At 60.6% G+C, this 27,202-nt stretch overlaps 1 protein-coding gene across 2 annotated transcripts; it reads left to right on the forward strand.

Moving 5' to 3' along the window:
- The first annotated feature begins 9,535 nt into the window (after positions 1–9,535).
- Positions 9,536–27,146, forward strand: PARD6A (par-6 family cell polarity regulator alpha). 2 transcript variants are annotated; one of them, XM_073307217.2, is made up of 3 exons: positions 9,536–9,708; positions 11,547–11,769; positions 26,023–27,146. In XM_073307217.2, exons 1-3 carry the CDS (start codon positions 9,646–9,648, stop codon positions 26,769–26,771), a joined length of 1,035 nt encoding a protein of 344 aa, XP_073163318.1. In that variant the 5' UTR covers positions 9,536–9,645; the 3' UTR covers positions 26,772–27,146. The 2 variants fall into 2 exon arrangements, with proteins under 2 accessions (XP_073163318.1, XP_073163319.1); XM_073307218.2 differs by having other exon boundaries at positions 9,538–9,708; positions 26,020–27,146.
- Positions 27,147–27,202: the final 56 nt, after the last annotated feature.

Below are 27,202 nucleotides of genomic sequence, written 5' to 3' on the forward strand. Positions count from 1 at the left end.
TCCACACATTTGCTGAGGAGAATACCATTGGGGTTTATATTTCCCACCCCTTCTTTGCCTATTGTGCCCCTCCAGAGTTGGAAATCCCATCCGACTCTGGCATTGAAATCTCCCAAGGGGATGAGTTTGTCTGCCTTCGGTGTGGTTGTCAGGACTGCATCAAGGGTTCTATAAAACTGCTCGCTCCTTATTGTCTTCCTCATCACCGAGTGTAGGGCATATGCACTGATGCCCGGGGCATATTGGGTGTTGCTGACCTTGAGCCGAGGAGTCATGAGATGCTCGTTGATCCCCACGGGAAGCTCCAAAAGCTGACTGGTCATCTTATTTTTGTTGGCAAAGCCAATCCCATGAATGCGTCTCCCTTCAGGTGGCTTTCCTCTCCAAAAGAAGGTGTAGCCACCGCTATCCTCTTTTAATTGGCCCTCGTCGGCCTGGTGGGTCTCACTAAGAGCTGCAATGTCAATGTTGAGTCTTGCCAGTTCTCTGGCCATTATGGCAGTTCTTCTTTCTGGGCATTCGCTGAGCTAGAGCCCATGAGGGTGCAGACATTCCAGGTGACAAAATTCGTTGTCTTATAGCTCTTGTTTCGGTCGCGGAGTTGAGTGATCCCACTGCATGTGGCCATCCAGTTGGAAGAGTGGGAGACAGCCTATGTTTGGGGCACCTTTTCTAGCCCCCTCCCCATTTCGGGTGAGCAGAGGGGATCCCAAAAAGGACCTGGTCAGTCACAGCTGCTGCTGCCAAAATGTACTTCTGTCTCAACCAAGCACAAAATGACCATCACACGGCTGCCGCCTGTGTGCAGATTTGTGACTAAAGACTCCCAGAGATCACAGCTCCTGTCTCTCCTGCCACTCATCGTCACAGGACTTTGTGCGGGTGTGAGCCCTTTGGCAGAGGCCTGTGTGTGAAATCTTTTAACATGCGGAGCCTGGTGCATGGGCGGGAGCCTGGTGCATGGGCAGTAGCCACATGAAACTTGACAGGAGGAAAACCCTGACCCAGTGCAAGGAGATCCAGGGGTCTCCCTCCTGCTGCAGCCCTCATCCGCCTTCATAGCCACAGAGTACTAGAAAGTCCTCTATATGCACCCAATCCACTATTGGGTCTTTTGAAGTCTGGACCACGGTTAGTCAGGAGCCTCGCTTCAGGCCTGCTCGCCAAGGGGAACCCTAGCAGGAGTATAAAAGCTCCGGATGATATAATGCTGAGTGTTTTTAGCCCATGCAAGCCTCTCCACCGTGACACGGTTGCAGTCCATCAGAGAGGTACCAATAAGGAGAACAACATTTCATTACCCCCACACTCAATACTAGAGTTAACTGTAACCCAGAACCAGCCAAAACTCATTTTGGCAAAGCAGCTGCATTTGCTGAGCACTCAGGCAGCGTAGGCAGGTCTATGCAAATACAGTCTGCTCCTCAAGTCCTCGTCCCACAGATTGTCACTAGATGTCAGTTCTGCTTCCAATAATACTTATCAACATTAAACTGCCCTTCACCATAGTTATATTTCCATCATCTTATTGACTTTTAACATCACCTGTTATTTAAATCAGCATCTGGGCCAATGTCCTTCCCAGACTATCAGTGGAGAAGCATTTTAATAAAACATTCACAAGTCTCAAATACACTCCTTATAAACCCCGCTCCAACCAGTTATAATCACAACTGAACGGGGACATAACCCAGGGCCATGTCCTTGCTAGCTCTGACTTTCCCACAATACTTTGTCTCCAACTTCTCTCTAACTTTTCTCAGTAGCAACTTCAATTTCCCATACTCCTTGACACTGAGGCCCTAAACTTAACTTATACTTATTTCTTAACCTAAACCAGCCTATAGGCCAGAATCCACTGGCTCCCCACTTGCTGCATCACTTCTTTTCCGGGGCCAGTTGCTGCCTTGTTCGCTGCTCGCCTGTCTCCCACCCGTGGGCAGCCTCCCTCCAGGTTTTCCCGGGTTAAGGGCTGGAGCCAGTTTTGTTTTGAATTACACAAATTGCCCATTAGCAGGGAGCTGCAATAACCATTTGTTTGCTGCGGGGCAGGTTAATGGCCAGACTGGAGCTGGTACCCTCTGTTACCGCGCTGGGGCTGGTGATGCTGATACTTGCCTGGTCCGTGATGCAGTGCGCTAAGGGGGGCCACAATCTGCCAAGCCACTATCGCCCTGCCGCCCTGGCTGGGATGAACCGAGCCTGTTAGTCTGCTGGTGCTCCATGCAGCTCACATTCACTTTAATGGATAAAACCCTCCCCTCAGCACATTGGGGCTCTCCTCACATCCCTTCCCCCAGTCAGCTGACTTTATTCCCCTGCATTTCAACGGTGGCCCCTCAGGAGCAAGACGCACTTAACACATTCACTGTGTGCACTTGGGTCTCCTTTCTCCCACCACAGAAATGCAGCCACCTCTGGGGCACAGCATAGCCACTGTTAACTCCCATGCAGTGACTTCATCCAAAAGCCTCGGCCAGGAAATAAAGGAGAACCCTGTCTCCAGGCGCAGCTGCTTGGGGCTAGGGATCTAAGTCCCCAGGATGGGATTTTGCCAAGGTTCTGGGGCTAGCGCCGGACGTAGGAAAAGTTCCACGAGGCAGCAGAGTGTTCTCTAAAAGACCCTCCAGCTGCACAGGGTGTTGCTGGGCCTTGGGCTCAGCACCAGCTTGGAAGGGACAGTGCCCACTGCTGGGGACAGGGCGAGCTGGGCATCCAAGGATTTCCCTGGCGCCAGAGGGAGGCTGCCAGCCTTGGGCTTGTCAGGGGCCAGTCTGGGGAAAGGGCGCTTCCTCTAACTTGTATATTCTCAGCAGAGTAACAGACTGTCCCCAAGCGATGGGGCCAAGGCGCACAGCCCCCTCTTCATGCTCCGCAGGCAGAACAGCAGACACCCTCAATCTGCAGCAGCTTTCAGTGCCGAGGGGGGTGGGGGGAGAGGCGAGATCCCCCCCCCCCCCCCAGGGCTTTCTACTCTGAGCCATGCTGCAGCTGGCAGCTGGAGAGATGTGATAAGGTTCTCTGGAGTCTGCCAAGGTGGAGTCGTTTTGTAGCCAGGGCCTAGCACTGAGCTGTCTGCCCCTGGGGTCCAGCCGCACTGGGCTGAGCCCTCTGGCCGTTGGTAACAGGGGCTCTGCGCACTGCAGCATGTCCCTGCCTTTCTGGGCCAGTTCCCTGAAGTGCATGGAGGTGCCAGCCTGCCCAGGGAGCCTCCAGCCTGGGTTCCCCCTCCGGCCCCAGCCCCATTCTCCCCTCTCTGCATGGTGTGGATGTTCCTATGGAGCTATCTGGGCTAGCTCACTCCTCCCATGCCTGAGATTATCACTAAAGCAGCTGGGCCCCACCCCAGACACAGGCACTGGAGGGCAGAGCTGGAGGGCAGGGGGGGGGGAGGAGGAGAGGCCACAAGACAGGCATGTCCCCCCCAGCCACATGCGGGGAAAGTGTGGGGCAGAGAGACAGCAGAGGCTTCAACATTCCCCAAGCCCCCAGCCTCACGCTCACACCCCGCGTCCCACCAGCCAGAAACGGGCCCATCTGGCCACAGGAGCGGGGGAGTGCCGGGATAATGGATCCTCCACCGCGCAGGAGCAGATGGAGCCAGTGGCAGGGTAGGGAACCAGGATGGGCAGAGCCCCAGAATCCTTTGCACTAGGACTCAGGGCCCCAGCCACGCCCATCTCCAGGGCCCAGGGGAGGGTACCCGTGGACCTGGCTTTGGGCGGCGCGGTGGGGGTCAGGTTGGATGCAGAAGATCCCCGTTTCCTCAGGCCAATGTAGCCCCAGCTCCCTGTGTCTGCCGTTCCTGGCCTTGAAGGCCGTTGATGTGTGAAGGACCAAGGAGACTGGGGCCTTCTCCAGCCAAAAGCATCGTTCCCCGTAGCACTGGCCAGCTGCTGTCCGCAGCCCCGTCCATTCGCAGGGGCCAGAGCCCTGGCTAGCCCCAAGAACGGTGCTTTGAGTTAGCTAGCCTCACTCGCCCCCAGCCCCATTTAACGCTGAGCTCTGTTCTGGGGTTTGGACCTGATCAGGAGCGTCCCCCCGCCAGTCACTCCTGCCACAGGCAGACTCCTGCTGAGATAGCTGTGCAGCCCCATGGGGGCAGGGCAGGTCAGCGCTCGCTCGCTCAGTGGGGAGGCCTCCCAGGACCTCCTGCAGGGGGCTGCACTCCTGCAAGCAGGGCTGGAGTGTCAAGGCGCTCTTCCCACCCATGTTGTGCTGAGTGCAGTTTTCCAGCCTGCCACTAGGGGTGCTGTCTCTTTGAAGAGAAAGGGCTTCTGGGCCACTTGTGCTCATGGGCAGGGTACTTCCATAACAGTGGGAGCATTAGCCACTGGGTCCTGGCCATGGGTCCAGCTCAGCCAGTTACATTCAGCCTCCATAACCACCCCCGGCAGCTTCGTGGGATTCCCCTTCCTCCTCTGTTCTAACTTGCTGTGCTGTGTTGCCACGTGCTGGGAAGCCGCTGCTGTCTTCTACCCCAGAGGTGGCTGCATTGCGGGAGTGGGTGAAATGATTTCTTTGTACTGGGTGTTCTAGCCAGTACTTTATACCACCTGGCAGATACCCTGCAATTACCTAGCACGGCCGTTCCCAAACCCTCGCCCTCTCCCCCACGGCTTGACAGTAGATTTGATTTCTTTTGCACTGCCCCCAAGTGGCCTGGAGCTGGGTGGGGGCAGGTATCCTTGTTATGGGGATTGCAGTAGCGCAAATGGGGCCCCACACAGGGATCAGGACCCCATTGTGCTGGGAGCTGGATGCACAACACAACTGAGGGGCAGCTCCCTTGTAGGAGCTATTGGGGGAAGATGGGAGCTGGGGCTTACAGCACTGGGGAACGCTGTTCCAGCAGCCAGAGGCAGTGCAGGCTCTGAGGAGGAGATTCACCTCCCCTTCAGCCCCTCCTGGGGCAGAGAGCCGGGCCCAACCCTTTGGTATTTGCCCTAATTAGCCCCATACCAAAGGGGCACCACAGATCCCTGGATTATCCAGTTCTATCAAACCTAAACCAGCCCCACAGGATCCACAGCCTCCCAAAACATCTCTGGCTCCCAGCACAGGATTTGACTCCGGTTGCAGCTGAATGGTACAGAATGAATGACTGTCCGGAGACGGAAAGCAGGTTAATAGATGAGGTCTTTGTTATCATGGAGGGAGGAGCTGCGGGTCCGGATTGAGGGGCATCAGCAGGGCTGGCATAACAAGGGGGCTGCGGGTCGGGATTGAGGGGCATCGGCAGATCCTGACACACACTGCTTTTGTATATGTGTTTATTGGCTTACAAACACCAGCTGTCTCATTCACACCCACACCCACACACCTAGCAATAGACTAAGCATCCAGCTCCCGTTTCCAAATATGTTGCCAAATGCACATGTCTACAGGGAGAGCTACCATCACTCTCAGGAAACCAGCCACAAAGTGTTTATCTTGTCTAGGAGGTTTCATTCAGGCTCAGGTGAGCAGAGCTAGCTAAGCCCAACTTAAACCTTCTCCCTGATGTAGATGCCAGAGTAACATCTTTAGCTTGATTTTAGCTGGTCGTGTCCTAGTCCAGGCAGGAGCCCATGTGCAGCTCGACCAGCTAAATCAGGCAACAAGGTGTTACTCTGCATCTTGACTCGGAAACAGGTTGAGTGGAGGCCAGGCTTGGCTAGGACAGGAAAGCTGAGCCTGACCTAAGCTCCACCACTTCCCCACGTCCGGACAAAGCTGCTGGGAGCAGAACGGTGCTCGCTGCAAGCGTGACGCGAAGGGGCTCTCCAGACCAGCGCCAGCTTGACACCAGACAACTGGACAACGCTTGAGGGCAGCATGGGCCTCCCCGTTCCAGGGCCGTGGCACATGTTCCCGTTTGCACCACAGTTACAAACCGGGGCAGGGGACCAAACTGCACGACAGTTGAGTCCTGGTTTCCTGTTTTCTTTTGGGCTCCCAAATGCTGCCATTGCCTCGGACGTGTCTTTTGATCCCAGCCCTGTGTGATGCCTGGCAGAGGGCAGGTGAGCGAACAGAGCACGTCTGGTAACAGACTGCAAGGCCCTGAGAGATGCCATGACAGCCGAACCCTGCAAAGCAGCCACAGTTTGGCTGGCCCATCCACAAAGCGGCAACACCCTGTCAGACCTTGGGTACAACTGACAATCACAGCTGATGGGCAAAGACAAAACCCGGTCCCCTCCCTTAGTTAGGAACCATAGTGTGTCTACCAGGCTGTGCGCTGGTTATCACTCCTCTGTTCCCTGGTGTTAACATGTGAAAGCAACCTCCTTACAAATGGGGTTTGGACAATGCCCTCTGCCCTGCACATGCCACATCACCTTGCCATGCAAAGCAGCGTGCGCCATGATGCCAGATGAATATTTAAGTGTCATGTCGCCCTCAGAATGTTTGTGTGTCAGGAAATCTCTCTGATCACGTTAGAGGAGCCATGGCGCAGAGAGGCCATTCAAAGCACCACAGATACCATCTCAACACAGAAAGCAGCTGTCCTCATCGTCACCCTGAAACAATTGCTTCCCTGGAGGAGCACTCATTCCCACCCTCCTAGACCCCAGTCTCCAGGGTATTAGGTGCACCACAATTCCTAAGCCATGGAATCTACACAGAATCCAGCAAAACTCTGCTCCAGAATCTTTGCTTTCTGTTTTTTTAAATTATGTTTCTAGCCCTTATGGTTGGTTTTTAAAAAAAAACACCTCTGAAAATGTGAAATAGTGGAAGCTTCCTGAGTGTGCAGACAGCCTGGAACAATAGCTCTGAGGGGCCTGAACTGCCCCAATCACCAAAAGGGAGGGTTGACTCTGAAGCGTAATGCTGACATCTGTTTCACTATCGATAATTTCAGTAGAACTATCAAGCTAATTTTCTTACTCCAAATTGCCTCCCCACTTTCCCTGATGCCATAAGCCCTGGCTGTTCCTTCCCCTGCTGCCCAAACCTCCAGCTTTCCCCTAGCACAGCAGTTCTCAAACTGTTTTAATGGGGTCACCAGGCCTGGGATAGACTTGCTGGGGCCCAGGGCCAAAGCCCAAATCTGAGGGCTTCAGCCCTGGGTGGCAGGGCTCAAGTTACAGGCTCCCTGCCTGGGACTGAAGCCTTTGGCCTTCAGTTCCACTCCCCACCCACCCCGCATGGGGCGGTGGGACTTGGGCTTTGCCCCGCCCCCCCCCCCCCCCCCACACACACACCCTGGGCCACGGGGCTCGGACAGGCTCAGGCTTCATTCCCCTGTCCTGGGTTCATGCAGTAATTTTTGTTGTCAGAAGGGGGTCGCGGTGCAATGAAGTTTGAGATTCCCGCCCAGCTGATATGATGTGAGGCACTTATGTGTTGTCAATAAAAGACTCTGTGGCATATTGAAAACTAACCATGTGGGGCGTGGGGCTGGTGATGAGGGGTTTGGGGTGTGGAAGGGGCTCAGGCAGAGGGTTGCAGTATGGGGTGAGGACTGTGGGGTGGGGCTGGGGATGAGGGGTTTGGGGTGTGGGAAGGGCTCAGGCAGAGGGTTGAGGTGCGGGGTGAGGGCTGTGGGGTGGGGCTGGTGATGAGGGGTTTGGGGTGTGGGAGGGGCTCAGGCAGAGGGTTGAGGTGTGGGGTGAGGGCTGTGGCGTGGGGCTGGGGATGAGGGGTTTGGGGTGTGGGAAGGGCTCAGGCAGAGGGTTGAGGTGCGGGGTGAGGGCTGTGGCGTGGGGCTGGTGATCAGGGGTTTGGGGTGTGGGAGGGGCTCAGGCAGAGGGTTGAGGTGCGGGGTGAGGGCTGGGGTGTGGGGCTGGGGATGAGGAGGAGCTCAGGCAGAGAGTTAGGGTGCCTGGGGATGAAGGCTCTGGCTGGGGATGAGGGGTTTGGGGTGTGCGAGGGGCTCAGGGCTAGGCAGAGGGTTGGGGTGGGGGATGGGGTTGCCCCTTGCCCAGCGTGGGGCAGAAGTGGTGACTGCAGGCGGGAGGCCCCCTGTGCTGGTGGAGGGTGCCGGGAGGGCCAGGGCTGCGTGCCCTGGCACGGTGCTGGGGGCGCTAGGACCCTGCGGTGGTAGCTGCGCCCGGAGCGAGCAGAGGCAGCGCCTGGAGCTGCAGGGCTGAGAGAGGGACGCCCTGGGGCCCCAGGAGAGATGCGCGGGGGCAGCAAGTGGGGGCCGAGGGGGACACTTGGGGGCGGCAGGCGGAGCCGGGGTGAGACCAAGCCCTAAACACTGGTGGAGCTGGGCCCCCATGCCCCGAATATTGCTGGAGCCCTGCACTACGGGCCGAGATAACTCGCAGCCCCTGAATCCTGCGCCCCCCGGGCACGGCCCCCCCCGGCCACACTCCTCCCCTGCGCCCCCCGGGCACGGCCCCCCCCGGCCACGCTCCTCCCCTGCGCCCCCCGGGCACGGCCCCCCCCCCGGCCACGCTCCTCCCCTGCGCCCCCGGGGCACGGCCCCCCCCGGCCACGCTCCTCCCCTGCGCCCCCCGGGGCACGGCCCCCCCGGCCACACTCCTCCCCTGCGCCCCCGGGGCACGGCCCCCCCCGGCCACACTCCTCCCCTGCGCCCCCCGGGCACGGCCCCCCCCGGCCACACTCCTCCCCTGCGCCCCCCGGGCACGGCCCCCCCCGGCCACGCTCCTCCCCTGCGCCCCCGGGGCACGGCCCCCCCCCAGACACTCTCCTTCCCTGCGCCCCCCGGGGCCCGCCCCCCCCCGGCCACGCTCCTCCCCTGCGCCCCCCGGGGCACGGCCCCCCCGGCCACGCTCCTCCCCTGCGCCCCCGGGGCACGGCCCCCCCCCGGCCACGCTCCTCCCCTGCGCCCCCGGGGCACGGCCCCCCCCGGCCACGCTCCTCCCCTGCGCCCCCCGGGGCACGGCCCCCCCGGCCACGCTCCTCCCCTGCGCCCCCGGGGCACGGCCCCCCCCCGGCCACGCTCCTCCCCTGCGCCCCCGGGGCACGGCCCCCCCCCGGCCACGCTCCTCCCCTGCGCCCCCGGGGCACGGCCCCCCCCAGACACTCTCCTTCCCTGCGCCCCCCGGGGCCCCCGGCCACGCTCCTCCCCTGGGCCCCCCGGGGCACGGCCCCCCCGCCCACGCTCCTCCCCTGCGCCCCCCGGGGCACGGCCCCCCCCCGACACTCTCCTCCCCTAGGCCCCCCGCGGCACGGCCCCCCCCGACACTCTCCTCCCCTGCGCCCCCCGGGCACGGCCCCCCCCCCCGACACTCTCCTCCCCTGAGCCCCCCGGGGCACGGCCCCCCCCCAGACACGCTCCTCCCCGAGCCCCCCGGGGCACGGTCCCCCGGCCACGCTCCTCCCCTAGGCCCCCCGGGGCACGGCCCCCCCCCCGACACGCTCCTCCCCTGGGCCCCCCGGGGCACGGCCCCCCCCCGACACTCTCACCCCCCCCGACCTTCAGATCCCGATACTACACCTTGGAGCGCTCCCGCCCCAGTTACCTAGGCGACGTTGTCAGCAATCTTCCATCCAGACGCAGGGGACGTTCTGAGCCCGCCCCCGGGCCCGGCCTCCACCAATCCCGTGGCGGCCCCTAACCTGCTCGGGATGACGTCACGGCCGGTGACAGCCCCCCGTGGCCGCAGGAGCCGCAGCCAGTGCGGGGCGGGCAGGCGGCGGGGCGGGAGGAGCAGCCGGGCCCGGCCCGGCCCAGCTCGGCCCAGCATGGCCAAGCACCATCGCACCCCGGCGCGGAGCCCGGAGCCCGTCATCGAGGTCAAGAGCAAGGTAAGCCTCTGCCCGCGCCGCCCGCCCCGGGGGAGGCCCCGGGTCCCTGTCGCAGGGGGTCCCGCGCGGCCCGGGGCTGCAGCCGGGGCAGGACGGGCGCGCTCCGGCTGCCGCCAAGTCCGCCCGCGCATCCACCGCTCTGGCGGACGCCGGGGCCGGCGGGTTATTCCGTGCACGGAGCTGCAGCCCGGGGGCTCCAGTCGCCCTTCAGGGCAGGGGCAGGATCGCCCGAGCCCGTGTCCCGTCCCGGGGGAGGCAGGGGGCTGGCTCGGCTGCCCTGTGCAGCGCGGAGCCCTCGCAGTAGCCGGCAGGTGATGCAGCGATGCAGCGGAATCGCGCTGCCGCCTTGCAGGGCGGCCGCTCCAGCGTCGGTCCCCGGGACGCCCGGGGGCTGCGCGAGGAAGGGCCCCGCCTGTGGAGCTGGCGGAGGGACCGGCCGATCCGCTGGGCTTGCGCGGGCCGGAAACTTTCCGTCTCTGGCCGGCGGGAAGAGAAGCAGGTTCCCGGCTGGGCGCCCCCGGAATCCACCTGGCTTCTCCTCTGGCATCGGTGCCCGCTGGAGTCTGGCTGGCGCCTGCAGGGCCGCCCCTGGCGTCTCATCGGGGTCTCTTGGTCTCCTGGCGGGGGGCTGGTTTTTCTGAGGGGAGCAGGAATGAGGGCGGTTGCTGGGCCAAGGGCCTGGGTTGTCTGCGGAGAGATGAGGGGCTGGATATGCAGCCTCCCCTGCGGCCTAGGACAGGGAAGTTCTCTTGCACCCCCCAATTAAGCCTTTATTCTGCCAGCCCGGGCTGAGTGGTGCCACCACCCGGAGTGTCCCCGGGGCCGCAGCGCGGCGGGTCTGCCCAGTCGTCACGCCGTCGCGGCTGAAGTTGCGGGGTAGACTTTTTATTGTTGCCTCTGGTCTGGGGCGTCGCTGGAGGAGGCGTGGGATGGAGGGGACACCTGGGGGCTTGGCTCTCCTGGCAGTCGTCTCCCCGGATGGATTTTAACCTTTCCACTCAGAGACTCTAGTAGGCAGCAGCTCCTCGTGGAAACGTGACTGTGGAATTGCCTCCTGGCACCGGCGTGCGTTGACCTGCTGCTTGCATGTGTCAGGCTTACAGTTGGTAAGGGGGGGCCTCTGTAAACCCCACGGTGGAAGTGGAGCGCTGGCTACTGGGTAAGCGTGGCTTACCAGGGAGTGAGGGGACGCAGAGGAGGCTTTTGCGTCCCTTCCTGTGTGGCAGCCAAGTTATAGGTGACCCAGGTCTGCTTTCTCTGCCTTGCAAAGTGATGCTGGGCAAGGGGCTTTCCATAGCCCCCTGCAATGGTGAACACACGGTGGCTAGAACTGGCCGAGTGCGAAGGCAGTGCTTAGGGCGCGACTTGGCTATGTGACCCTGTTCAGGGCTCCTTGCACCTCGGAGCTTCCCTCTGACCTGCGGTGCCACCTGGCATTCCCAGTGGCACCTGTCTTCCCATGGGTCTGACTCCTCAGCCCACACGCTAGGTCCAGGCAGATCCGTGGGCTCTGGACCCCATATGGGCCAGAGGGTGCCCCGATGCAGCAGCGAGTCAGTCAGTGTGGGGTGGGAAGGAGCCCCCTGGAGGGGTGAGGGTGCCGGGGTGACGCTCATGGCTCCTGGGGAAGGAGTCGGTGTGGGGGACCCAGTGGGCTGTGTGTAGTCTGACCTCATTCCATGTATGTGCAGACACCAAGCCCTGGCCATCTCGGCTGGTGAGAGCCCCGACTGATCCCCTATGGGCTGGACGCGAAGCCAATCGTGGGGCAGAGCTGAGGCTGAGCCCCCTGGCTCCTATGCTGGTCTCTGGCCCTGACCCCTCTTCTCTGCCCCCAGTTTGACGCCGAGTTCCGCCGCTTTGCCGTGAAGCGCTCCAGCGTGGGCGGCTTCCAGGAGTTCTGCCAGCTGATCCAGACGGTCCATCAGATCCCCTGCGTGGATGTGTTGTTGGGGTACACGGACGTTCACGGGGACTTGCTGCCCATCAACAATGACGATAACTACCACAAAGCTCTCTCCTCCGCTAGCCCGCTGCTCAGGATCATCATCCAGAAGAGGGGTAAGTCTGGGCCAGTGGGGCCAGCGCAGGATGCTGTCGGCCGCCCATGTTGGCCTCAGGTTCCTTTCCTGACTGAGAGCTCCCTCCAAGGGGAAAGTGAGGAGTGGATCGCGTTGACCTGCTATTCCAGAGCACGAAACATCAGACCAGCAGCAGCCTGTGTTTTGTGATAACTCTGCAGTATGTTGGTGCCCAGCCCCTTCAGCTGTGTGTTACAGGTGCCGGTACACAACCAGTGTCGGGACCTCTTGCTGCACGAGAGAGCAGAGCCAGATGGCACGTGTGATCAACCAGTGAATTTTATGCCCTGGCTCTGATGGGAACTGTTAGCTCTGATGGTTCTTTTGCTTTGATGGTGACTTGTGGCCCAGTGGGAGGGGTGGCTGGGTGGACTTTAACTGTGCAGCTGCTCTGCCTATCATAATGGCCTAGATGGGAGAAGTGATTTTGGGGTGGGGGGTCTGGCTGTGCCTTTTCCTTATCTTGCATTTGGGGGTGGGAGAGCCTGCTGTGATCTGACCTGTTATCAAATCGTTATAGTCGAAGAAGGAGAATCCTCTGGATGCTCAAGGAATCGGTTTATTCCTTAAACCTATCCCAGGATTGCTGAAAGCGTGGCTCTAGGGAAAGTTTGTCTAGGACCTATTAAGAATACAGTATGTAGCACTCTCCCTAGTGAGTGCAGCTGTGTCCCCTAGTGCTGGTCCTGGAACTGCACTGACCTCTGAGGCCTGGCTGTCAACCCAGCCCCGTTGGCAGGCTCAGGGGCTTTGCAAGCTGAAGTTGCTTTCTCTTCCCATTGAAAGCAAGGGCTGTCACTATGTCTGCAGCCCTGGAGCTGGATTTGCCCACCCAGCCTGGCTCCATAGGAGCTGGAGCAGAGCCTGTTTATCTTGGAGCTTTATAAGGTAGCAATACCAAAATCCTAGAGGCTTTTCTTAGCAGCTTGCGAGAGTTCCTTAAGCCATGGCTCTCTCCCAGGACTCGAGCAGGGCCCGGCAGCCTAGGACAGGGAGGCGTGGAGGAATCGTTAACAAAATGCAGAAGTTGTCGCCCATCTCACAAACTGCATTGATGCATCGTTCCCATCCAACAAACGGGCCAACTGCAAAGTGTCTGAGGGGTTCTGCCTGTGCTCTCCCTCCTGCGCTGGGCCTTATTTAATGGTTGTGTGTGCTGGGAGAGATGGCTCTGGTGTGTGAGGCCACAGATTAAAGCCCTTGCAGTGTATTGCGGGACAGACTGAGTTCTCTGTGGAATGGGTGAAACTAGTTAAGTTTCAACAGAAGAAATACCAGAGTCTTCGCTTCTTGCCGCGATGTGCGGTGATGCTGCGTGCTGCTGAGCAGTGGCGGTGTTCCACCTCAGAGATGGGTGAATGTTCCCTGGGTAGGGAAACTACTTTCATTACCCATATAGGCAGATCATAAGAACAAAAAGTGAAATACATGTGAACCTCTCGGAATCTGCTGCATGCCTATAACTTCTTTCATGCGGAAGGATCTCTGAGTGCTTCCAATGGTCACATGCATGCAGGTGCTAGGGTGACCGGTCGCTGCTGAAGTGCAGCTTCCTCTGGGGTGGAACAAGCTGTACTTAATTGTACCAGCAGTTTAGGACAGGAAGTGGAGGCGACCATATCCAATCACCACTGCAGGGAGGATTAGTCAGCAGATTGTGAGACTGAGTGTAAACTAGATTTAGTCCTGGGCAAACATCATGATTCTGGCTAACACGCGTGTGAGTCTTTACAGACCACACGTGGCCAGTAGCGGTAGCGGCTGCCCGCTCTCAGGGGCAGCACAGGCCCTCTAGGGCTGTGCCCCGGCACTGGTTGGAGTGCCGCTCTCTGGAAGTGTTGCCTAGTGAGTTGCCAAACATCATCCCTGCTCATGCCGATGGAGTGCTTTGCTGGTGCCCTGTGGAGCCCCTTGGTAAGAATGATGCCCCAAACCAACTGGAGGGCTGGGGATTCCCCTGCTGTCATGTACGGGGCGGGAAGGGATAGCTCAGTGGTTTGAGCATTGGCCTGCTAAACCCAGGGTTGTGAGTTCAATCCTTGAGGGGGCCATTTAGGGATCTGGGGCAGAAATTGGAGGTTGGTCCTGCTTTGAGCAGGGGGTTGGACTAGATGACCTCCTGGGGTCCCTTCCAACCCTGATATTCTAAAAAAAAAAAAATATTCTAAAGGGCTCCCGAAGCCACCTGTTCATCTGCCTCTGGCATCGGTGCTCTCGAACTGGAGGGAGGAGACACCTGCTCCTCTCAGGTCTCCACGCAGCCCTGAGCTGTTCACTCTCTCGGACCTGAATACTCATCGAGAGCCAGGTCCTAACCCCTCTGGGGAGCGCCCCTGGTCTCAGCCTGTTTGTCCTGTGGGGTGGCTGAGAAGGGTTTGATCCTCCTCTGCCCAGTGTGCACGTTTCTGGGTGGGAGCTTACTACCAGCCATGGAGGGAGAGGAAAATTATTGGCAGATCGCTGCAGGATCAGAGCCCAGGACGCGCAAAAGACAGAGCCCATGTCTAATCCTTGGCCCTTCTTTAGCCCCTACCATCTAAACCAATCCAAACCCTGATGAGGTGAGGCTGGCCCTGTTTCCCGGGTCAGGGAAACTGAGGCACAGAGAGGGGCAGTGACTTCCCCCGATCAAGGAGCTGCCAACTCTGGTCCCTGGGCTCTAGGCACTAAAGCAGCCGTCCGCTTCCCAGGAATGAAGGCACAGCCAGGCCCAGGCTGCCAGGCCCAGGCTTCCAGCCGCACCAAGCGGGAGCTGGGTGGGGACTTCGTTTTAAATGACAGTCACGCGTTTGTGTCTGTGGGTGAACAGACCTAAAACCCAGTGTCTGGCGGCTGCTGTCTGTAGCACTGGCTTGGGAACAGGCCGTGGGCTGATGATCCCATCTTGCTGCCATGGAGCTCTGCCATGCACGCTGCCGCCAAGCCCTGCTCCCCACGCTGCCACCCCCTAACCAGCACTATTGCTCGAGCTGAAGCCAGGAGGGCTGAGCTGTCTGCTCTGGGAAAGCCCTGAGAGCGCAGCCAGTGGGAAGGCATGGGAAACTCTGCCCAGGTCTAGAGCACGGCCCAGGGGTCTGTCTGCCTGCATGGTGCTGGCTGCGTCGGCCGGGTGCTCTGAGCAGCCAAGATAAAAGGTGGGGCGGGGGGTGTGGGGGAGTCTGGCTGGATGCCCTGGTAAAAACAAACTGCTCCGCGGGGTTTCTAGGCTGGCTGTCCCTGAAGCAGGCAGCCGGCCAATGGGGGGCGAGATGTCTGGGAGCTGCTGATGTGGGGTTTTAACAGGATCCGGTTCACCTCCAGGCTGGGCGGGAGCTAAAGCTGGCCCAGATGAAGGCAGCGTCCCCTGGGCCCCCCTTCCCAGAGGGGCTCATGCCTAGGCCCCACTAGTGATGCTCTTGGCAGATGGGGGGCTGAGGATCCAGCACCAGCTGGCTGGAGGGCAGGCCCCCAAGGGACAGCGTCCTGGGCAGGGAAAAGGAGACCGGCTTGGGTCTGCCCCAGGGTCTGTGTGTGTGCGTCCCCCGCCCCTGAGCAAAGGTTGGGACGGGGGTGCTGCCCTCATGTCGGAGAGCCGGGCTCTGGGAGCGCCCCAGAGGTCCTGGAGGATCTGGTTCTAGGGCCCTCCCAGTCCGGGGCACCTCTGCCGAGGCTGAGATGGCGGAGGGACCCCCAAGTCCCAGGGGCGTCAGACGGGAGGAGCCCTTGGGTAACCACCCCTCTCCTCTGTTTCTGCCCATCCTGAAGCACTGACTAGAAAGGAGCCGACGCTCCCCTGCGCTGGCAGGCAGGACAGTGAGGGGGGGGCACTGCCAGAAGCCACCGCCTAACCCCAAAGCTGTGTCTGCCCTGCCTCTGCCTAGGCTCTTCCCACTTCCTCCTGGGAGCTAGCATGAAAGGAGGGGCCTGACAGTGGGGACTGGGTCTGGAGGGCTTGCCAAGAGTCTGGCTCTGACCTGCTTGGGGAGAGCAGTGCCGCTTTCCGGCAGCCGACCCACCTGCTGGTCTCCAGCCCAGGCCTGGAGGAAGAGTCCAGCTGTCATGCAGCCCTCCCTTGGCAAAGCCAGCCTGTCCTGTGAGCAGAGCATGGGATTGGCATGCAGGGGCCCCCAGCCTCAGGCCCCTTGCGGGGGGGACGCTGTGCAAAACTGCAGCAGGGCCCCCACAGCCTGTGATCCTACAGAGCTCCGGGGCCCAGCCAGTGGCTGGAAGGGAGACAGGGCGAGCGTGGGGCTGCCTGAGTGTGGGGGGGAGGGCGGGGTGTCAGGCCTGAGTGTGTTCCCTGGGGGCAGGACAAGTCCTAAAACAGAGGCTCGGAGACCCACAGCACAGCCCTTAAATTGCAGCCTGCACTGAGTTCTGGATCCCAGCCTGGGTTTCCTAGAATATCAGGGTTGGGAGGGACCTCAGAGGGTCATCTAGTCCAATCCTCTGCTCAAAGCAGGGCCAATCCCCCATTTTTGCCCTAGATCCCTAAATGGCCCCCTCAAGGATTCACCTCACAACCCTGGGTTTAGCAGGCCAATGCTCAAACCACTGAGCTACCCCTTACCTCCCCGCCGCCTCCTACCTGCCAAGACACCCCCCCACCTCCCCCCCGGCGGCTCCGGTAGGGTGCAGGACTCCCCTGTCCACACTGCTGTGTCACGTCCCACCCCAGGTGGGCTGCGTTTCGGGGGGTGGGGGAGCAGGTGCCGTAGAGGCATAGGATAACGAACCGGGATGTGCAGGCTGGGGAGGGATGGAGCCAGACCTGCTTCATCTGGGGTCGCTCCCCTTCCCTCCCTTGGTCTGGCTTATGCTGAGGACTCTGTGTGTGAGCCTAGGCCACTGATGGGAAGCGACTGTTTGGGAATTAGTGCAGGAACGAAGGGCTGGAGGGCGCTGAACTGTAGGAAAGGGAAGTGTTGGGGGGGAGGGAACTTCCTTCTGGGGCCGTGCTTCTCTGCCCCCACTGTGCTGCTCTGTTCATGGGGAGGGGGGACAGGGGATTCTGTGCTGGCAGCTAGTGAACGATTTATTGTGGGGAGAATCCCAAATTCTTCACGCTTCTGACTGTACGTCCAGGGCCAGGTGCTGGACGGCCCAGCCTAGAGACTGCACAGCAGGGGCAGGGCTAGCTTCATCCCCCGCCCTGCCAGCCTGCCCAGCAAGGAGCCTCGGGTTCGGTTTCTGACGTTCTTGGTCGCCAACAAGGGGCTGATGGGTGGTTGGGCTCTGAGCGAGGGGTGGGCCCCTGCTATCTGAGGCCAGGGTGGGGCACCAGCCATGGAGACCTTCCCTGGCACCCCTTGGAGAGATGTCCTGCTGAGACGTGTTGGAGTCCAGGGCAGGGAGGGTGAGACTCAGAGTTCTCCACTTGCCTGGGTCCCCTCTTGCTCAGCTGGGCCAGCGCCCTAGGTCTGGCTGGGGCTTGGGCTGAGGGCGGGGGGTGTGTATTGCTCAGGGTGACACATGCCATCACACGCCTGGTGTTCTGCAAAGCCCAGGACTGCTGCTGAGGGCTGTGTACTTCGGCACTCCCAGGTGCCAGCCTGGCTGTAAACTGGCCTGTGTGCATGCTGTCGGAAGCGGTATTGCTGGGCGGGACGCGCTTACCCCCAGGAGGCCAGGGGCAGGCTCTGGCTGTCTTGGGCAATGGCTCCTCACTGTGGGGAGGCGGCACCGTGGGCTCCCATGAGCCAAGGAGTTGGGGTTTTATTTCTGCCGGGATCTGAGATGAGCTGGGTCCTCCTGAACCCACAGTCCTGGAGGTTGCCCTTCCAGCCCCCCCTCCCGCACACACGCACTGCCCTCAGTGACTCCCTGCATTATCCCAGGCATGGAGCTGACTCTGCTTCTGTCCCATCTGTTCCTTTAACCCTCCAAGGAGTCATGCAGGGGCAGCTGCTGCACAGAGGAGGAACCTGCTTCCTGTCGCTGCAGCAGACAGAATCACAGAAGTGTCGGGCTGGAAGGGACCCCGAGAGGTCACCTAGTCCTGCCCCTGCGCTGAGGCAGGGCCGAGTGAACCTAGAGCAACCTTGACAGGGGTTTGTCCAACTTATTCTTAAAAACCTCCCAGTGATGGAGATTCCACAACCTCCCTAGGCAATTTATTCCAGTGCTTAACCACCCTGACCGTTAGGAAGTTTTTCCTAATGTCCAACCTAAACCGCCCTTGCTGCAATTTAAGCCCATTGCTTCTTGTCCTGTCCTCAGAGGTTAACGAGAACGATTTTTCTCCCTCCTCCTTGTAACCATTTTCAAGCACATAAAAGGTTGTTATCATGTCCCCCCTCAGTCTTCTCTTCTCCAAACTAACCAAGCCCAATTTTTTAAAATCTTCCCTCATAGGTCATGTTTTCTAGACCTTTAATCATTTCTGTTGCTGTCCTCTGGACTCTCCAATTTGTCCACGTCCTTCCTGAAATGTGGCGCCCAGTGCAGCCCAGAATGACGTTAGCCTGTTGCAACTGCATCACATTGATAACTGTATTCAGTTTGCAATCTGCTATGAGCCATAGATCCTTTTCAGCGGTACTGCCGCCTAGCCAGGTCTTCCCCGTTTTATATCGGTGCTTTGGAGATTTTTCCCTCCCTATGTGTAATACATGGCACTTGTCTCTATTGAATTTCATCTTGTTGCTTTCAGCCCAATTCTCCCATTTGTCAAGGTTGTCTTGAATTCTAACCCTGTCCTCCAAAGTGCACGTGATCCCTCCCAGCTTGGTGTCATCTGCTGTTTTTTGTAGGCATGCTCTCTGCTCCATTATCCGAGTCATTAAGGAAAATACTAAATAGCACTGGACCTAGGACAGACCCCCTGCGGGAGCCCACTCAATATGCCCTCCCAGTTTGACAGCGAGCCATCGATAACGACTCTTCGAGTCTGGCCTTTCAACCAGTTGTGCACCCACCATGGAGTAATTTCATCGAGACCACGTTTCCCTAGCTTGCTTATGAGACTGTCTCGTGGGACTGTGACAAAAGCCTCACTAAAATGGAGTTAGATTAAATCTACTGCTGCCCCCATCCAGTGAGGTCAGTTGCCCTGTCAAAGAAGGAAATTAGCTTGGTTTGACATGAGTTGTTCTTAATAAATCCACGCTGGCTCTTCCTTGTAACCCTATTATCCTCGGGTGCTTACAAACTGACTGATTGTTAACTGGTTCCAGTATCTCTCCTGGTATCAAAATTAGCCTGACTGGTCTAAAACTCCCTGGGTCCACTTTGTTCCCCATTCTGAAGACCGCTCTGACGGCAATTTCCTGCAGTATCACTGGGAGATCTCACTGTATTAAGTTTACGTATCATCACAGTGGGCCAGGGATTGCCTGTATTTCCATGGGGGAGAGTGGCCACAGCTCACCCCATGAACTAAGAGCAGTGCAGGGTGATGAGGGAAATTCATTTGGCTTGCAACAGCCCCCCCCCCCGCCCACCCTCCAGAGGTACCACCATCTGGAGAGATTCACGTGCACCGGTTCAGACTGGATTCTCCGGAGGTCAACAGACAAAGAAAGGACTTTTGGATCAATAGCCTGAGTTTAAACTGACTCAGGGCCTACTTCTGATCCATCAGCCGGACCGGACCAGACCTTCTGTACAAGGGGGCCCCAATCCTTCCTGGGAAGGGTTGGGGGCTTTGGCCTCCAGAGGCCCCATAAGACTGTTGCATGACCACGGGTAAGTTTTTAGGATGTGTGTAAGAATTATTGTTTTCTCTCTAGTGCTTTCACCTTAAGAATAAACGTGCTCACTTACAAAGGGCTGCATGGTGACTTGTCACTGTGGACAATTTACAGCTGTTTGTGGTGTCGGGAGAGAGATCAAAGGCCTGTTTAGACAGTCTGGCTTGCTGGGAACAGCACTGTGTAGGCAGAGAACTGTGCAGCCTGGAAAAACCCTGGTCAGTGGGTGGAGAGATGCGCGTCTCTGTCCAAGAAAGGTGACAGCCGAGGAGCCGGGAGCAGGTGCCCCTGCTGGACCCACCAAGGGGGAATGTTGTGTGTTGCTTGAAGTGTGACATAGGTACACTGGTGGAGCTAGGCAGGTGGGGAATGGAGGCGGGTAGCAAAGGGCTGGGCCGGCAGCTTGGCTTCTGGGGAGCGTCGGAGCCACCGGGTCCCTGACAACGTTACCAGGGGCCCCAGTACTCCTGTTCTCCATCCCCTGCCCCCCACTCAGCTTGGACTCTCCAATGGCGAAGGAGGCAGTGTGGCTATCGTCCCCTCACCCATGGGGAAACTGAGGCACCAAAGGGGCAGTGACTTTCCCAAGCTCACCCAGCAGGCCAGTGGCAGAGCCAGGAACAGAGCCCAGCTCTCCTGAGTCCCAGCCCTGTGCTCTGTCCGCTCGGCCACGCTTCTCTGGGCACTGCCCCTGTAAACAGCAGGGAGCGCGGAGCCCATGTTGGTGTGCGTCCCCAGTGAGCTGTGTCTCCGCACCAGAAACCGGGCCCAGCCATCTGCTCCCGCTGCACACTGAGGCTTGCACTGCTCTGCAGCAGCCCCTGGGCTCAGGCTTGGGGCAGTAATGACGGGATGGGGGCAGAGACCCCGCTGTGTGGCCAAGGAAGGCTTCTGTGATGTGGGGACCCCCTGCCACCTGCGCACTTCCCCCTTGTAGGCCGGGAGCCCTCAGCCGGCAGCTGCTGAGGATGGTGAGTCCCAAGGGGGGTTCTCTGGGCAGGGGGGGAATGCAGAAGGAACAGCTTGCAGCCTGATAAGAAATGGCCTTGGCTCTGAGCATGTGGATTCTGGCTCCATCATCGGCCTCTTCCTCAGGCTTGTGTCAGCAGGGCAGCTGGGCAGCCCTGCTTTGCTCTGTGGTGGGGTCTGCCTGCCCCAGGTGTGCAGAGGCAGCTGCCCCGGAGGAGATGGTGCTGAGCTGCTCACATCCACTGGTGACTCAGACAGTGGAGAATCACTCACAGAAATAGCCGGGAAAGGCCTTGCCGAATTTCCTGGGCTAAAAATACAGTGTGGTGTGTGCACGGTGAGATATTTATAGCCACCAGCCCTGCAGGCGGGCGTGTGCCCTGAGAGGCGGTCGCTGCTCAGCCGGGCATCTCTGGGAGGAGTCCCCAGCAGGATCTCACAGGCTGGGTCTGGACAGCCCCAGGGTCTGACCCTTCCCAACCCGGCCGAGGCTCTCGCCTCCCCTCACCTGTCCGTAAACGCCATGCCCAAAGCTTCGCGGTGCTCGCGAAAGAAACCTGCTGGCTGGCGGGGCCTGTCGCAAGGAGGCCTGCAGGGGACATCTCCAAGGAGCAGCCAGGTGCTGCGGTGTGTCATGAGCTGTGGGGTGGGCCGCCCTCCTGGGCTCAATGGCAGCCACTGGGATTGGGGCACCTGGAGTCATGGGGAAGCTGAGCGCAGATGGGTGTCTGCCTGGACTGGGCTGGAGGCACCAGGGGCCTATCCCTAGCTGTGGCCAGCTGGGGCCAAGTGCTGGCTGCAAGTTGTCTGTCCCATGGGCCCTCCTCTATGCCCGTGCGGGGAGGGGGCTGGGAGCCCATTTCTCCCTGGCTTCTCTTGGGCTTGATCTCATGGTCATGGGAGCGCAAGCCGCAATGCAGTTGCCCAGCACCCCAAGCCAGCTGGTGCCAGTCCCAGCCCTGGCAGCTCGGGGCAGCGTCTCTGGTTAGCTTCCGTGCTGTCCCTGCTGGCGTCAGCTGTCTTGGGGGGCATGTCCACTGCTCCACAGTGCCGAGAGCCGGCAGTCTGCCTGGCCTGGCATAGAGATGTGCCCCTTCTGGTGATCCACCCCCAGGGGTGGGCTCCCCATCTCTGCTGTGGGTGCCCTCAGGGCGCTGGGTGGTACTGCCCTGAGCATCTGCACCCCCAGCATCATGGGACACGCATGGGGGAGCGACCAGTGGAGCTAGGGAACGTGCCCACTGTCTCCTGCATGCCAGCCAGCCCTGGCCTCTCCTCGAGTGGGAAGAGGCCAAGCTGGCATGCAGGTGCCATGACCTGGTCTGTGGGAGCTGGCAGCTCCAGGGTTAACTCCAAGGGGCATGACTCACAGTACGATTAAAGCCGAGTTATTCAGATTCCTCTAATCCCAGCCCAGCACATGCCGTGTAATCCCCTGGCCCAGCGCCTCTGCTCCCCCAGCACTGGCGGGTACAGCCCCACCGCTGCTCTCACCCACTGCTGTGCCAGCATCTGCCTGGCTGCAGGGAGGGACAGCAGTGGGCCAGGGCAGAGCAGGGTGTCCTCGGCGTGGGCCCTGATCAGAGGCTGCATGGCACCCCAGAGCTGGGCTTGTTGCAGGAGGAGAGGGGAATTGCTGCCAGTGAGTCGGCCGATGCCAGGTCCTCCCTGAGTAGAGAGCGTCCTGAGCTCCTCCTCCCCTGAGCCCTGGCAGCAGGTGTCCTTGCTGTGCCAGTCAGCCTGGGGAGGGGGACTGGGGCTGTCCCAGGGAGACCCCCCCCCACACACACACAGGATGGGGGGAGCCAGCAGCTCCTGTGTGAGGGAGGGGAATGATGGGGGGGGGGTGTATGTGGGCAGGGGAGGGCATGCAGGCAGAGGGGGTGTTAGGGCCAGGCTTGGCGTGGTAACACCCTCAGCCGCAGGCTGCCTGCTTCTGTGCCTGGCACCAGTGAGCAGGCCCTGCACGGGCCTGGCGTCTCCCAGCTGCCATGGCCTGGCGTGGCGCGCTGGCTCTCAGCGTGGCCTGGGGGCCTCGGCTTGGGGCTTTAAGACTTCGGTCAGCAGCGCGAAGGGCATAACCTGGGTTTTGGCAGCCGAGGGTGCAGAGCATGACGGGGCAGCAGACTCCATGGGGCCATGGGCACAGGCTCCTCTGTGGGGGCAGGGCACGAGGAGGGGCAGCAGGGTATTGGGAGGGGCTGGCGGCCTGGGCATGCGGGTTCCTACCTCTCTCAGGCACGGGGTCTGATGGCTGCCCCAGCAGAAGCCAGTGGGGCGGAGGGCAGTCTGGTGTTGGAGGGGAGCAGGGGATGGGCTGGAGCCCAGGGGCAAGGGTGCATCCCAGAGTGTGAGCCAAGGGGGCCCATGGCAGATATCTGGGGCTGGCATCTCTGTGCCCATCAGTGGGTGGGCTGGCCTGGCCTATCCTGACAGGGTGGGGAGGGAGGACCTGGGGAGATGGGGTGTGCTGTGGGGGGGTGGCCTTGGTGGAGGGGAGGAGAAGCAGGGAGGGGTTTGGTGGGGTGGTGAAGCCCGGGGGAGGGCCACGCAGAGCATTTGTGTGGTGCTGTCTCCCCTCGCCCCATCCCTGGGCCTTTGCCAGCCCGGCAGCGGGCAGACCTGAGGAGCTGCCCCTCGCTGGCCGCTTGGCCCCTTGGCGGAGCTAATCCTGATAGCAGCGTTCCCATGGCACTGCCCTCCCCCTGCCATAGCAGCCCGGAGCCCGCGTGATACCAGCCGGACCTGGCACCGCGTGAGTGCCCTGGGGAGCTGTCAGGGCAGTGCGGGGGTGTCACGAAAGGCTCAGAGCATTTCACAGCCTGGGGAACCTGCTCCCGTCGCCCCCAGGTGCCCTCTCTTCAGCCCGAGGGAGGCTGCCCGGCTGTGGCCAGCCCAGGAGCAGTCTCTGCCCCAGGGCAGGGCTGGAGCCCTGTTGCCATGGAGCTTTGGGGCAGACAGCTGGCCCCCTGGTGGGAGGCCTGCCGGCTCGACATATGCATTGACCCCTGGGGGTCAGAGGATGTGGCCCCCTCTCCAGGCCTGCAGGAAGGGGCCGTCGCCCCTAGCCTGGGCACTCCCTGGCCAGTCCTGGGTTCTGCATCTGGCTGGCGTGATGCTCGTGTGGGCAGCACCAGGCCTGTCTGGTGCCCAGAAGGAGTGATTGGTGCCATGGGACTGTGCTGAGCAGGGCCGCAATGCTCTTGGCAGCCAGCCGGGGGCGCTGCTGGGGCACACAGTGCTGGAGCTGGGGCAGGGATAGCCATGCGCCAGGCAGGTGTCTCTGTGGCGATGCCTTGGGGAGAGGCCCTGGGGCTACCCCTAGAGCTCAGTCATAGAATCAATCATAGAATCATAGAATATCAAGGTTGGAAGGGACCCCAGAAGGTCATCTAGTCCAACCCCCTGCTCGAAGCAGGACCAATTCCCAGTTAAATCATCCCAGCCAGGGCTTTGTCAAGCCTGACCTTAAAAACCTCTAAGGAAGGAGATTCTACCACCTCCCTAGGTAACGCATTCCAGTGTTTCACCACCCTCTTAGTGAAAAAGTTTTCCCTAATATCCAACCTAAACCTCCCCCACTGCAACTTGAGACCATTACTCCTCGTTCTGTCATCCGCTACCACTGAGAACAGTCTAGAGCCATCCTCTTTGGAACCCCCTTTCAGGTAGTTGAAAGCAGCTATCAAATCCCCCCTCATTCTTCTCTTCTGCAGGCTAAACAATCCCAGCTCCCTCAGCCTCTCCTCATAAGTCATGTGTTCCAGTCCCTTAATCATTTTTGTTGCCCTTCGCTGGACTCTCTCCAATTTATCCACATCCTTCTTGTAGTGTGGGGCCCAAAACTGGACACAGTACTCCAGATGAGGCCTCACCAATGTCGAATAGAGGGGGACGATCACGTCCCTCGATCTGCTGGCTATGCCCCTACTTATACATCCCAAAATGCCATTGGCCTTCTTGGCAACAAGGGCACACTGCTGACTCATATCCAGCTTCTCGTCCACTGTCACCCCTAGGTCCTTTTCCGCAGAACTGCTGCCTAGCCATTCGGTCCCTAGTCTGTAGCTGTGCATTGGGTTCTTCCGTCCTAAGTGCAGGACTCTGCACTTATCCTTATTGAACCTCATCAGATTCCTTTTGGCCCAATCCTCCAATTTGTCTAGGTCCTTCTGTATCCTATCCCTGCCCTCCAGCGTATCTACCACTCCTCCCAGTTTAGTATCATCAGTCCTGGGGATTCCTCCAGCCCTGCCAGGCGGCTCTCCCCATGGTGTGGGGCTGGGCACCAAGTGGGAAGGGAGTGAGGTGTCACCACCCACAGGCCAGTGAGCTGGGATCCCAAGAGGGGGGCAGGGCTTGAGATCCCAGAGAGTGACGAGGGCCCAGCCCAGTCCTTCCCCTCCCCCCATGGTTGCTGTGCTCTTATCAGAGGGCTCCAGGCCTGCAGGGGAAGGGAGAGGGGCTCTTGCTGGGTGGGTTTGGTGGGGGAGGGGCTCTTCCAGGTAGGATGGCGGGTGGAGATTATGGGCTATTGTGGGGGATGGGGGGATTCCAGCTGGAGGGGCGGGGGCTGGGACACTGGCTCTAGGGCTGAGCAGAAGCAGCTGCCTAGTCCCTGTGGGGCTGGTGTGGTTGACAGAGACCAGAGGGCTCCCCCGCCCCAATTCAGCCCAGTGGCAGAGCCCCCCGCCTGGGGATGGCACCGTGGAGTCTTGCTGCCAAGCTGCTGACCCCTCCTGTGGGGGAGCAGGGGGCTGCAGGGCGGGAATGAGGGGCACCAACAGAGTATGGGGAGCCCAGGGCTGGGCTAGAAGGGGGCTGCGGGTCGGGAGTGAGGGGCACTGGCAGAGCAGGGGGGAGCCCAGGGCTGGGCTAGCAGGGGGCTGCGGGTGGGGAGTGAGGGGCACCGGCAGAATAGGGGGAGCCCAGGGCGGGCTAGCAGGGGGCTGCGGGTCAGGAGTGAGGGGCACCGGCAGAGTAGGGGGGAGCCCAGGGCTGGGCTAGCAGGGGGCTGCGGGTCGGGAGTGAGGGGCACCGGCAGAGTAGGGGGGAGCCCAGGGCGGGCTAGCAGGGGGCTGCGGGTCGGGAGTGAGGGGCACCGGCAGAGAAGGGGGGAGCCCAGGGCTGGGCTAGCAGGGGGCTGCGGGTCGGGAGTGAGGGGCACCGGCAAAGTAGGGGGGAGACCAGGGCGGGCTAGCAGGGGGCTGCGGGTCGGGAGTGAGGGGCACCAGCAGAGAAGGGGGGAGCCCAGGGCTGGGCTAGCAGGGGGCTGCAGGTCGGGAGTGAGGGGCACCGGCAGAATAGGGGGAGCCCAGGGCTGGGATACCAGGGGTTCCATGTCATTAAAACAACCCAGGAAGACGAGTGCAAAGCCGAAGCAGGGAGGGGCCTCTGCCATGGGTGATCCTGGGCTCTGGGTCAAGATCCTGAAGTGGACTGCTTGCTGCATTGGGGCAGCTGGCTGTGGGACCAGGGCGCCCAAGGGGCTGGCCCTCCTGGCTGGGGCGCTGTCTCCAGGAGGCAGGAGGGGCCGGGGCCAGGGCCGGCAGGTTCCTGTCTGACCCAGGTGCTCTCCTTGCTCCCTGCAGCAGAAGCCGACTCCAGCGTCTTCACCTCCAACTCCCTGCAGCGGAAGAAGAAGGGGCTGCTGCGGCCAGCGCACCACCGGGCCAAGCCACAGCTGCTGATCGGCCTGCCCCAGGACTTCCGGCAGATCTCCTCCATCATCGATGTGGACATCCTGCCCGAGACGCACCGGCGCGTCCGGCTGCACAAGCACGGCTCCGACAAGCCGCTGGGCTTCTACATCCGCGACGGCATCAGCGTGCGTGTGGCCCCCCAGGGCGTCGAGAAGGTGCCCGGCATCTTCATCTCCCGCCTGGTGAAGGGTGGGCTGGCCGAGAGCACTGGGCTGCTGGCCGTCAGTGACGAGATCCTGGAGGTGAACGGCATCGACGTGGCCGGCAAGTCGCTGGACCAGGTGACGGACATGATGGTGGCCAACAGCCACAACCTCATCGTCACCGTCAAGCCGGCCAACCAGCGCAACAACGTCATCCGCAGCAGCAAGGCCTCGGGCAGCTCGGGCGTCTCGACGGACAGCACGCCCAGCCCCGCCTCCCACTACCTGAACCACTACAGCACGGCCGAGGGCGAGAGCGACGAGGAGGGGGACCTGGTCATCGAGAGCGATGGCACCGCCCGCTGCCCCAACGGCGGCCTCCTGGACAAGAGCTGCCAGCAGAGCCTGGCGCTGCCCAGCTCCCTGCACTCTTTGGGCAGTGCCAGTGGAAGCCGCGGGGGCAGTCTGCGGGAGGATGGCACGCTCCTCACCCTATAGAGGAACCACCTGGGTGGCAGGCCTGGGGGCTGCCCGCCTGCCCTCCCCTCTCGCTGGCATGGGAGCGGTGGCCAGCCGGGCCCTGCCCCAGCCAGTCTCCTCCTCTGGGCGCCCTGTCCCCGCCACAGGAAGGGTGGCAGCCGGGAGTGGAGACGTGAGCGCTGAGCCCTTCCCCTCCCCTGGCTGTGGGGCTCCCCCACCCTCGTGGGGAACCAAATGACTAGACACTGCCCCTCTCGGGCCCCACCCCCTGGGCCAGACCCATCCCCCCCGCCCCTTTCCTTCCAATCAAGTGGGTTTTTTAAATTGTTTTATGAAAATATGCATCATAAATTAATATATTGCGATGGGCCATTAAACCTTTTCTAGAAAGCGCCCGCTCGTCTCTTGTGCTTGCCCTGGGGGCAGGTCCCAAGAGGGCCCAGGGCTTG

Source organism: Lepidochelys kempii, chromosome 12 (genome assembly GCF_965140285.1).
Source record: "Lepidochelys kempii isolate rLepKem1 chromosome 12, rLepKem1.hap1, whole genome shotgun sequence".
Classification (NCBI taxonomy): Eukaryota; Metazoa; Chordata; order Testudines; family Cheloniidae; genus Lepidochelys; species Lepidochelys kempii.

Excerpts from the sequence above, each read along its gene's own strand:
- PARD6A (XM_073307218.2), top strand. The coding sequence starts at position 9,646 with ATGGCCAAGCACCATCGCACCCCGGCGCGGAGCCCGGAGCCCGTCATC. Across the intron at positions 9,709-11,546 it reads TCATCGAGGTCAAGAGCAAG|TTTGACGCCGAGTTCCGCCG; the intron begins GTAAGCCTCTGC and ends CTCTGCCCCCAG. Across the intron at positions 11,770-26,019 it reads GATCATCATCCAGAAGAGGG|CAGAAGCCGACTCCAGCGTC; the intron begins GTAAGTCTGGGC and ends TGCTCCCTGCAG.